Source organism: Rhineura floridana, chromosome 1, assembly GCF_030035675.1.
Source record: "Rhineura floridana isolate rRhiFlo1 chromosome 1, rRhiFlo1.hap2, whole genome shotgun sequence".
Classification (NCBI taxonomy): Eukaryota; Metazoa; Chordata; class Lepidosauria; order Squamata; family Rhineuridae; genus Rhineura; species Rhineura floridana.
The window spans coordinates 285,783,990-285,796,404 of NC_084480.1; the positions used below are offsets into that span (position 1 = coordinate 285,783,990).

Below are 12,415 nucleotides of genomic sequence, written 5' to 3' on the forward strand. Positions count from 1 at the left end.
AATACACGCCGCTAACAAGAAATCATGTGCTTTACAAGAAATCAGTATGTGCAGTTTCTGTCTTTCTTAATGTCGCTTCCCTATAACATTCCATTGCCCTTTTATGGCGTTGTTTTTCACTTCAGCACAATTGTTTTCCACATTCTTATCAGAACACTGTCTTATGTAGTTAGCATCATTTTTATCTCAAAGCAGGCACAGTACCCATTTACTTTTAGCAAATAAAGCCAGAGTAAGCAAAATACATTTTTAACTGTAACAAGCAAAGTCCAGTGTCACACAAGCACACCAGAAAGAGTGTCAGATTGGCTCCGCTGGTGCGTCTATGCACCCTGCTTTGCCCTGTCCTGCTAAGCAGCAATTATGTGGCCCTGCCAGTTGCTTCTGATAAAGAGTCTTGTGGCTCCTAAAAACAGAGGTGGGCAAAAGGCAGATTTGGATCTACTGATAGATCTCTGGGTGATTTGCAGTAAGCAAGAAGGATTTCTGACTCCCAATTGTTTAATAACAGTTGCAAAAAAAGACTCCCTGAAATGAAGAAAGCATAAGGTAATCAGGAATGTGTGGACTGTGTGTTATCTCCATTCTGTTCTTGTACTCAAAACAAATTCATAGCTCAGAATTATTTAATTCTAAGTGTATGCATTTTGCACCAGACTCCAGTTGATGTGTCTGAGAAGTTCTATTAAAAAATAAAATTAGATCTCACAAGCCTGAAATCTGCCCTCCCGTGCCTTAAAAATGAATAAATTTATCATGCCACAAGCTTACTTGGACCAAAGACCACTTCATCAGATTTATGGTGCCATAAGCCTCATGGTTTTGCTGCAATAGACTAACATGGCTACCCTTCTGGAAATGGTTTTATTTTTATTACTGTAATTTTGTTTGTGTTTTTTTAATAGTTTAAAATCATTTTTGTTCACCATTTAAATAATTTTTATTTATTCTCACATCTGGGCAATTAAGATTTCCTTTTTGAAATAAAAAAGCATGTGTAAGGTATGGTATATCTGGTTTATTTGTGTAGAAAACAAACCTACTGTAAGTCTTGATGGGGAAAAAAACTAAGCATGCCATTCTCTGGGAAAGCATGTGTATATTTGTCATGAATGATGCCTTCTGGAACACAGATTGCAAAAGTAAGCAGCTGCTTCTTTCACCAAATATTTAATTTATGTTTTCAGAGTAATGTCTAAGCATTTAAAACATCAGTATTACATATCAGTTTCTAGTTTAGACATTTTGTTTTAGAATTTTATTTTTAATGGAGCTGTTTATATCTCATGGACTTGTATTAAAAATGACTTGCTTATTTTAATCTCTTTCTCACATATATCTTTACAAATGTCCAAATCTCCCTGGTCATAAATTCTTGAGATTGGAAAAGCAATCAGAATAAGCAAAGGTGACTTCAAATCACTGGAGTTAAGGGACAATTTGTACCTTGCCTAGATTTGTGGATTTTTAAAAAAAGCTGTACTTTTTTTCTTTTTTCTTTGTTTGAGGCCTATTTCTTAAGAGAGCTCATTCTCTTTTAAAAGCTGATGAAGTGTACTATAGTTCATGAAATCTTATGTTATAATAAACTTGTTAATCTTTAAGGTGGTCCCAAACTCTTTGTTTTTATGTGTGACCCTTCCTGCCCAAGACACTTGCAGTAAGGAAGATTGGTAGAAGTGGATGTGATGTCTTTCAGAGAAGCATGTCCACCATTACTGATCTTTTCATTGAGGATCTGCTGATAAGCTTCTGAGAAATCCCAGAATCCCCCAAGCATAATTTGAAAACTATTGGTGCAATACAGTTAACTGTACATTGGCTTTTGAGATCCAGATTGTTGTCATCTGCATAGGCTTGTCATTCAGTGCCATTCAAAGTAATTTCAAGTGAATATGTCAGGACTTCTCCTGCTTCCAGCTATGCTGTAGTGAGAGATGCTGACATGCCTTTAACCAAAGTGTTTGGCTTTAAGCCAGCTGTTAATCTGATTGTAACATTTGCAGCTCCTGCAGAGAAGTTCGGCATCCCACGTATAAATTGGGGCAGGGTAACAAAACATATTTTCATGTTGACAAACATCTCCTGTATGACTGCCCTCTCTGCTTCCAGATACAACATGATATGAAAGATTGTAGGACCTGAGACAAAAAGAAAAGGTAGAACTCATGGTGCCACAGGGTGCAACCCAACCCATTCATATCTGGAGTAAGCCTCCTTGTAAAACTGTGGGACTTACTTCTGAGTAAATATGTACGAAATTGTTTTTACAAGCAATCAAGAGGTGGCTTGAAAAGCCACAGCAATACATTCATAAACTTTGCAATAAAAATCTCATTTGAATGTTTGATTTTCTATTTTTAAAATCATCCTAGAACTATTATAATATTGCCACTTCTAATTTCATCATTCTTCTTGTTGTCTTATGCATAAATCTTTTATCCTCTTCTTTGATTATACTTTCCTAAACTATGTTTTGAACTTGAAGCTGAAATGGAATGAAAACACATGTGCACACAAACACAATCAGTTCTGTCTAAGACTGTAATGTCATTTTCTAATATTTAATTTTTGCAGCCCAGGACCTATGTGAATTCAAAAAGCATGATTGTGAACAGATATGTGTGAATACACCTGGATCCTATGTTTGCCAGTGTTATGATGGCTATGAACTTGAGAAAGATGGGAAGACATGTTTTGGTACGTAGCTGCTTCCTGTTACTCAAATATTTATATAGGTATTGGGTAGGATTTTTGACTTTTTGTCTTTGAGCTGCAGATCCCCATGCCATATCAGAAACTGCTTCTGAAAGTCCCCTCAGTTTCAAAAGTAATTTGCCATGTAGGTGGTGTTCAAAAAGCACAAGATCAAAGTCTCTGGGGCACATGGAACTAGCTGTGTGGTTCTTTGAATCCTAGCCTTTGTAGGTTTTCATATTATCACATTGGTCACAACAAGGAACATTTCCATTCCTGTGAGGACTGTGACACGCAAACTAGTAATTCATGGATTGCAGGCACACCAACTTCTCTAATCTCCAGTGGTCGATTTGGAGCATCAGAGATGACAGCTTACTGGCTGAGACCCATAAGCTGTCAGCTCACACATCTCATTGCTTGTGGGAATGGAAAGCTGTGCTGGATGAAAAAAGTGACTACAAGAAGCTCTAAGATAAACACTCAATAGATCTAACATGGGTATAGGAGGTAGGGAAGGAAGAATATATGTGGTACCCCAGTAGCAATTTGTCTAAGCAGGAAAACACCAGTGATGGCTGCAAAATCCTCAGGCACACCAACAAAGTTAATAGTTTGAAAGGTACAAGCTCTTTGCGGCATTAATGAAAGGGGCTCTCCTAATAAGCAGTGGTGTGTCTATGTGAATTGTTCCTAATGTTATGGTTAACGAGGTGCTTCCCATCTTGGAGGCTTCCCTTATCTGGTGCTTCAAGGGAACATCATATTTTATAAAGGAGGGTTCCTTTAGGCTAGATAATTGTCTTTCCCAGGCTGCAGTTTTAAAAAAGCTTGCTAAAAATATGTGAAAGCATACTGATTCCATCATATGTTCAAGTTTTTTTAGGCCCATAAACAAGCAAAACAGCTGCCCACAGCTGTACATTTTATCCAGCAATCTTCACTCTGAAATCCATAAAACTTATTGCTGTTACAATAACAGCTGTTTTATGTTACTACTTTGCATGAGGCATGGGTAATTCTGTATCCTGATGAATACTTTACTTTCCAATTACTGAATACACAAACTTTTAAAATATAAATTGCATACACTTTTATTTTAAATGCACCCACTATGTTCTTGTTTGTTTAATATTTTCAGTTGTTTGAATACCACCTGAATACCCACCTATGTCCTGCTGACATCCCTAAAAATCAAGACCATCTTCTTTTGTATAGTATTTGTGCACTTTTAGTTTCTTCAGGGACACATAGGGATGTTAGCTCTCCTACAACTGTGGAACTCTTTTCCCCTGGAAAGTTCCCATAGCCAAAACATCTTGCATAAGTGCCGCAATACTTTTCTTTTTAGACTACCTTTTGGTGGCTAAAAACTGGTAGGATGGTGAAGATGGGATTTTTAAAATATTTTTAATATTTTGTTAGTTTTATTTTAATATCCATTATAATTAGGCACTCTCTTAATGGAATCCCCACATAGCCATGAAGCTCACTGGGTAACCTTGGGCTAATCACTGCCTTTCAGCCCAGGAGGGAGGCAATGGTAAACCCCCTCTGGAGTCCACTTACCATGAAAACCCTATTCATAGGGTCACCATAAGTCAGGATTGACTTGAAGGCAGTCCATTTCCTAATGGTTATGTATATCCTTAATGCTGAGATGTCGGGCCCATATCCAACTAATATGTCAGATCAGCACAAAGATTACCACTAGTGCAACAGGACTTTCCCCTTTCCCAGCACCAGACGCAGCAGGTGGCCAGGTTGGGCATGGACCTGAGGACCCCTGTGACTCATAAGGGTCCCTGCAGCTCTATAGGGGCTGGGGGGATAGGGCTGGAGGGTGGAGCTCCACGATCTGCACCAGTGTCGGATCACTGGGTGTGATTTGCCTGGGGTAAGTGATTGATGCCCCCAAGATGGCAGAGGGGGCTTCAACCTCTTACTTCAACACTGCTGCGGATCATGGAGTGGGAGCTCAACCCTCTCAATCCCAGACAACCTCCCTGATGCAGCTGACACAGGCTTAAATAGGCCTAGCTGCCCCACCTCCCACACTGCAATGTCAGTGCATGTGCAGGTGTGCGCACACAGCAAGCTGGTGTGCTGACGCAATGTCATGGGAGGTTGGGCCTATTTAAGCCCACACCAGCTGTATGGGGAGTTGTTGGTAGCTGTGAGCCCACATATGCCTGTCCAGCACCCTCCCCAAATTTGCTCCTGAGAGTTAGGGAAAACCTTAGAACAGATTTAAGGGGGGGGAGTCCTATTGCACTAGGAGTAATTCTTGTGCTGATGGTATCCTGACTTTGTGCTATGTTGGATACAACCCCAGGAAGATGTTTTTATATATGCTTCTTGTTTTGAAATTGTTACTCTCTTTGAGTAGATTCTGTAGCCACCTATGGATCCACCTGATAGTTGTATCCAACCCACATTTAGCTATCTTGCTAATCAGAATATCATGAGGCACTTTGTCATAAGCCTTGCTAAAGATATATTATGTCCACAGCATCCCCACAGTCTACAAGGGAGGTTACCTGATCAAAAAATGAAATAAGATTAGTCCTCTTGACTAATCCATGTTGGCTTCTAGTAATCACTGTATTGTTTTCAAGGTACTTACTGCTTACAGATTCACCACTTTTTAATCTGCCCCAGGATTTTCCCAGGGATTAATGTCAGACTGACTGGTCTGTAGTTCCCAAGTTTCTCCTTTTTGCCCTTTTTGAAGATAGAGACAGCATCTTGTTGTAGTAAATTTCATTAAAAAAAACCCCTGAAAGTATGATTATTTGTATTTTCACTGGTATAATATAGCTGAAATACAAATCTTTGTTTGAGCAGTGTTATGCTTTTGCGCACAAGTTAGGGTGAAAAGCAAAATAAGGCATCATTTGCAGCAACATAAAAATGCTAGGAGAATGGGCGAGAGCTGCTGGAAGTTGCTTGTCAGTCTACAGGAAATATAATGAATGAAGGGAGATGTTAAGAATGTGCCACACCAGGCACAAAGAAGTAGCAGTAACAGCATATTGTTAAGATGGCTAAACTGTTCAGGCCCAAGCATTTTTTTGTTTTTGTTTTTTTTACTTAAACCTTATATTTGCTGTTATAATTTGACCATAGGACTTGAGGGGGATACATAGAGAACTTGACAAGCTTACTGTTGAATAATTTTGTAATGTGTAACATAAAGGAAAGGTTCTTTTAATGTAAAGAACCCCTATTATTTATTTATTTATTTATGCATTATGTTTATACCCCACCTTTCCTCCAAAGAGCTTAAGGTGGTATACATGGTTTTCTCCTCCCCATTTTATCCTCAAGGTAGGTTGGACTGAGAGACAATGAGTGGCCCAAGGTCACCTAGTGAGCCTCATGGCTGACAGGGGATTCAAAACCTGGTCTCCCAGGTCATAGTCCAACACCCGAAACATTATACCACACTGCCTCTTACCCATTAGACCAAGTCTTCCCAAACTATGGAATTCAAATTATAATACAATAAAATACAATATATAAGAAATAAAATACAATTATAAATCATACAGCATCTAGCATAGTACATTACAACTGCTACAACGGACAGAAAAATCATTTAAGTGGTCCACTAACAACCTAAGCCATTTTCAAGAGGTCCATGAGGGGCAGGGGGAATTTGGGGAACCACTGTATCGGGCAAAGGGGCAAGTCAATGACTACTTTTTTGGTTTCAAAATAACTTTGTGATATATGTTTTCCCATTGACTGGGGCTTTATTACTATAAGTGACCAGTGAATCATGTCCTAAAGTGTACTGTGGTTAGAGTAGACTGGTACTTATATCCTTTTGTTTCATGGGGCAACTGAAAAATTGTGCTCACGTTTTTTAAGGGAAAGCTTGATTATTACTTTAATTTTCTATAAATGTTCTATATGGCCTAGAACTAAGAAGGTGTTTGCCAGGAAAGTGGTTACACATCATACATGATGGAAAGTCTAAATTGCCTGGATTCAGACCAATTGCTTTAAGTCAGCATAAGCAGAAACTCCCATAATGCGAAAGAATATTACCATCTGCTTGCCTGATGAAATGCTTTTTTTCTCTTCTTTCAGTTGTCCCAAGGTTGCCTAAATTATGACAGAGTTATAGCTATGGGCTTTGGGGAGAACGCATTAATCCAAATGGACATTAAAAAAAATTAAAAGTAATCTAATTTTGGAATGTAAAAAGAAATATAACAGGATCTAGCAGCTAGTTCATAATGGCTTAGTTGGCAACGATGGGAAGGGATGGGATGGGAAACAGGACACTATTTCAAGGGCAGAAAGAAAAACTTAGTTCTTTTTACTAGTCTAAATGCTCTTCTAAGAAACCACTTTGTGATTTTATGTTTATGCTTTGTTTAGAATAATTCTTTAAAAACTGACATAAACCCCATGGAGATAAATACAGTTCAGCTTCATTTATCCAAAATCCTTGGAAGAATCCAAACAGTTTAGAATGTTCTGAAAAAGGTTTGATTAACAGGAGTCCTGTTTATCTAGATTTACATTAGAACACATAGAAGGCATTTAATAAGAGAGACAAAACTATTTTGATAAGTAGATTCTTTGGGAAATATAGGTTGCACAATGATATACAGTATTTAATCTTTGCATGGTATAACTTATAGCTCTTGCACATCACTTTTCACAAATTAATTTAGCTTTGGAATCCTGCCTAGTGCCTTGTAAATAACTCCTTATACTGTGTTTATATTTAGACAATATAAATTACTAAAATAACTACAAGAGTCTCTTCTTGTTGCCAGAAAGCAATGCAGGCCCAGTGTGTCGTAATGGCTGGGAGGTTGGACTTAGTTTGGGAAGACCCAAGTTCAAATTGCTATGAAGCTGTGAAGTGTAATGGGAGACTCTGAGCCTAGCTGCCTAATTTACAAGGTTGTTGTAAAGATGAAGTGTGTGTGGAATAGTATGTATGCACCTTTTAGCTTCGCAGAGGAAGAGTGGGCTATTAATATAATAAGTAATAAGTCATGGTGAACTACTAGGTCAGGCTATACAGGACTTACATCTGAAGCTTGGTAGCATAGAGGGACAAAACAAGTTTTCCAGTACAATAAATGGTTTCGTTGGACAGTTGTCAGATCCTCAGCTGGAGGCAATTGCTCACTCCTTTAAAGTCTCCTAAGACACTGAAGGAAGCTGCTTTGTCTCCCCATCCCACCAATTCACCCATGCCTGCTTGCTTTCCTTCTTCCATTGTCTGTTGTGGAGGTGCTTAAATAAAGTCTTCTGGATGGACAGAACAGGTGAGCAAAATCAGTTGTGACACATGATGTGAAGCAAGTAAAGGTGTGGCATCATCCTCATGTTTGTTTCTTCACCATTTATCTACATAATTGACTGTCACTGGTGGGAATGGGAAAACTCACAATGGGTTGATGTCACAACACAGAGTAAGTTGATCCTACACATTATAGGAGAGAGGAAGAACTTGATACAGTGGTGCCATTTTTGGTGGTGATGGTATGTTGGGCATATAGCAGAGTTCTGCCTTCAGAGCTGTAGGATAAAATAGCAAATCACTGCTCCTGAATATTGGTCCGTATACCCATCAACTCTTTAAGTAACACCCTAGATTTCTTTTAAACCGTAAATTGTTTTGGGTGATGCCAAAGGAACTTTAATGCTTAACCTCAAGTAGCCAAAGTCAAGTTTATTTTGGCTGCACTGTGATATTCAAGAAAGAAAGCAGTTTACTGACTATATGAGTGCTTAGATCTCTATCAGAACGGCTAACACAGGATTTGCTATATGTCAGACTGAGTACAATACTATTTCTACACCCTTGTGCTCTATCTGACCTGCAGGTTCATGAAGGCAGCATTTATTTCAAGGACTGTGAACATTACTTCCATTTTCCCAAATCCTGCAGTAAAGATGTTTGGAGTACTTAAGTCAAGGGTGGGAAACATCAGACCTGGAGCCTCACTATCTGGCTTTCAGAACTCTCTGCAGGTCACACCCCTCTCTAGGCCATATCCCTCACTGGCCCTGCTTCACACCCTGAATGTTTTTGTCTGGTGGGACAACATACAATTGCCCTAGAACTCTGATGCTGTCTCTTGCTTGTCTAGATGGAGGATAGAGAGGGGTGTTTGAGTGTGTGTAGAAACTAGCCTCCTGGACAGAGGTAAAATTTACATTAATTGCTCTGACCACTTTTCCCTCTGACCCTGCCCTGCTCTCTGATGGTTGCCCAAAGTGCAGCCCTCAAGCTAAAATATATTCCCCACCCCTGGCTTAAGTACTCACTAGTCTCTTACTGGTCCGCAGCTGACTTGCACAGGATAATTGTGCACTGTGTGGTTCACACAGTTGGCTTCCAGTATCTTCAGGGAGAATTCTTTCCTTTTCCCAAGATGCTTCCTGCTTTTCCAGTTGTGTGCTATGTGCTGAATACAAGGTAGAATGAAGTCCAGGGCAGCTTCTCCAACAGGATTGTAGCAACAATGTGATGGGAAAGTCAGTTTAAACATGTGCTATGCTCTTTGAGTCACTGCCGTCCAAATTGAATTCAGTTGTAGTGGCTAAATTGGGGGGGGGAAACACCACCCACTGTACACTTCTTTTATGACTAAAGCCTTAAGTCCTACCAATACTTTTGTACATTCATTTGTAAAGTTCTGTACCCTCGTCTTAAGTTTGTTCTTGTCTGTTTTTCAGTTGTGAATTACTGTGCTTTGAATAACCAAGGCTGTCAACATGAGTGTGTTAATACTGAAGATTCCTACTATTGTCAGTGCCACAAAGGGTTCATTCTCAATCCAGATAAAAAAACCTGCAGACGTAAGTTTTCTATATCTATGGTCAGTTCTTTCAGACTTCATATCGCATAGGTAGCAAATATATGTGTATCACCTCTTGTAAGGGGAGGGGAGCACAATTCCATGACAGAGCACATCTTGTTTTGCATGCAATAGGTCCCAGATACAATCTGTGACATCTCCAATGAAAAGGATCTCAGGCAGCAGATAGAGCCATTTCTAGTTAGAGTAGAAAACACTGGGATAAATGCAGCAATGGCATAATGCACACTTAACAACACTTTCTGGTAGATGTACCCATATGGTACAGGTGGTGGAAAGCACATGTTTATTGCATGAATTCAATACATTTTTAGTATACATTTCAATATTTTACAAATATACTTTAAAAAGAACCTTCTTGCCCCGAGAGAAAAGGAGAAGAAGCTTGAAGAATTGTCACCATCCAAGTCCTGTAGTGGCTCTTCCCTCCCCCAACTGTCACCACAGGGCATCTGCAGAACCATCTTGCCCTGAGGGGAGTGAGAAGAAGCAGTAAAAGCTTCTTCTTAAACAAACAAGCTGCCTTTTCCATTTTATTTTAACCTTTTTAAAAAAATCAATATTGTTGTAATAATCTTATGTCTATCCAGACTGCAATCCCAAGTCAGTTTTTTGCTGAAAATCGCTCCTTCCTAGCTGCTTTTTGCACCAAAAAGTGCAGTTTGTGAGCTTTCCTGAGATGTCTTTCTGACAACTGATGGAAAGTTCTGAGCTAGATAGACCTTTGAACTGGTCCAGCAAGACAAATTAGATATATTCTGTTCCCATATTTATAATGATTCTTAAAGCTTTCTGTATTATAATATTTATAAAAAACTAAACTCTTCTTACAATAACTTCTCTTCTTACAATCACACCTCCAGAGGGAAAAAGTTTTTGATTACAGTCCGCTCACTTTGTGTACTTAAAAATTCCAACCTTCAGGACCAGACTACTGTGCTATGCAAAATCATGGCTGTCAACAGAAGTGTGTCAATACAGATGAATCCTATTTCTGCCGATGCCAGCAAGGGTTTACTCTCAATCCAGATAAGAGAACATGCAAAAGTATGTTGTCCTAAAGTGTATAGTAAGTTCATCTGCTTTTACTTCTTAACATCACTCTTACAGCTTTTTTCAATTCCTTTTTCAATCATATCTTTTGAGCATGCCTAAAAATACGACCTCCTCCCTATGTCTTCATCCTGATCCCTAAAATCAGCAAACCACCGCCATGCACATAAATGTATAATCTCTGTGCCATGCTAGAGCAGTACATCTGCATTAAGAGGCATCCTTGGTGGATACCCCACATTTGTGGAACTTCTTTCCTTTGGAGTTCTCCCGAAAGACATCTTTCCTGAAAGACCTTTGTAAAGCCTCTTTAAAAAGCAATATATAACTTTAAAAATTCACTGTCTTTTGGTCGCCAAGGATGGACTGATTTGGATATTTAGACTGCTACATTCAACCTTATGTTTATATATTACAATGGTGCATAGTTATGTAATCATATTCCCAGAAATAGCCAGACCCATGCACTTTGGAGAACAACACTTGTACAAACAAGCTGATGACTCTGGATATAGCAGAAGCCACCTAAGAGGCAGAATTGGCTATAGGGCTGAGTGGTAGGCCCTTGACAGGGTGCAATCCAATGCACCCTCAACAGCCAGTAGCAAACGTTTTGGTTGTGTTGTGTTGCTCACCTGACCTCCAGTTGATCATGTCACTGTTTACTGGGAGGGGAGAGGCAATGACAAGGTTGGTACAGTAGAGCCAATTGAGCACTCCTGTTTGTGCATTTGCACTGTATCCACCTTGCCTCTCCCCTTCCACTTCCCAGTAAGCAGGAGCAATGCGACTGATAGGTCAGATGAGCACCACCACCTCACGCCATCATCCACTACTGCTACCAGCAAAACTTGCAGACCCCATCTTAGTTTACCCAAAATGAAATGCCCTTGAAATGCCATTATTCCAGCAGCCCCCATTGTTTTTTGGCAAACCATGTGGTTTTTTTTACCCACAATGCGCCAGATTGAAAATGAAATTTCTGGAGCATTGCATTGTGGGAAAACTAAGATGGCCACTGCAACAGTAGCCCCTGAGGGCCTGGGTGGAGGCCCCAGTAGGCTGAGGATCACTACTGGCATTGGGTTTCAGCAGGTATCACCATAACAGCTACCCAAGTTTGCTGCGTGGGTGGTAATGCTGGGCTTGCTAAAATCCACCAAGAACTCCCTTTAAATATACCACAAGTGCAATACACATAGACATTCTAGATAGCAGCGCAAATGTTTTGGAAGCTCTTTTCCTTTTGACACTCTCCTTTGAACAATAATAACTGTTTTCAGAAGCCTTTACTGAACTCTTCGTTTTGTTTTTGGTGGTGGGCACCAAACTGGAAGGTGAGATTTTGAATGGTTTACATGCTGATTTTCAGGGATTGTTTTAAACTTCCTTTACTTTCAAGCATTGTTACTTTACATGCTTTACTTTCCACAGGAATAAATGTTTGTGCTTTGGGAAAACATGGCTGTGAACATGAGTGTGTTAACACTGAAGACACGTATGTGTGCAGATGTCGAACTGGGTACACCCTGAACCGTGACCTTAAAACATGCAGAAGTGAGTGTGTCAGACATTCTGGTTGAGTTAATCTGTATCCTGGACAGAGTTCTGAAACAAACAATCCTCTCCCAGAGATCTCCTCAGGCTTTATAAATATGGGCCTTTGTAAAGCCAAAAGATTCAACAAGCAAGCAATTTAAATATATTTGTTTACCCGACAGATAACAAACTGCAAAATTCTAAAAAGAGGAATAGCTTACTTCTGAATATATTTGAGGTCCTTATCTTTGAAACTGTAGATAATAACT

General features: G+C 39.5%; 1 protein-coding gene across 2 annotated transcripts in view; it reads left to right on the top strand.

The window, feature by feature from the left end:
• The window catches only part of MATN2 (matrilin 2), a 76,363-nt gene that overhangs the window by 30,256 nt on the left and 33,692 nt on the right, over positions 1-12,415 (top strand). The window contains exons 5-8 of one of the 2 annotated variants that reach the window (XM_061603655.1): positions 2,578-2,700; positions 9,412-9,534; positions 10,479-10,601; positions 12,042-12,164. In XM_061603655.1, the coding sequence (XP_061459639.1) occupies positions 2,578-2,700; positions 9,412-9,534; positions 10,479-10,601; positions 12,042-12,164 (492 nt within the window). The remainder of the gene's footprint in view (positions 1-2,577; positions 2,701-9,411; positions 9,535-10,478; positions 10,602-12,041; positions 12,165-12,415) is intronic. The other variant, XM_061603665.1, reaches the window with a different exon arrangement.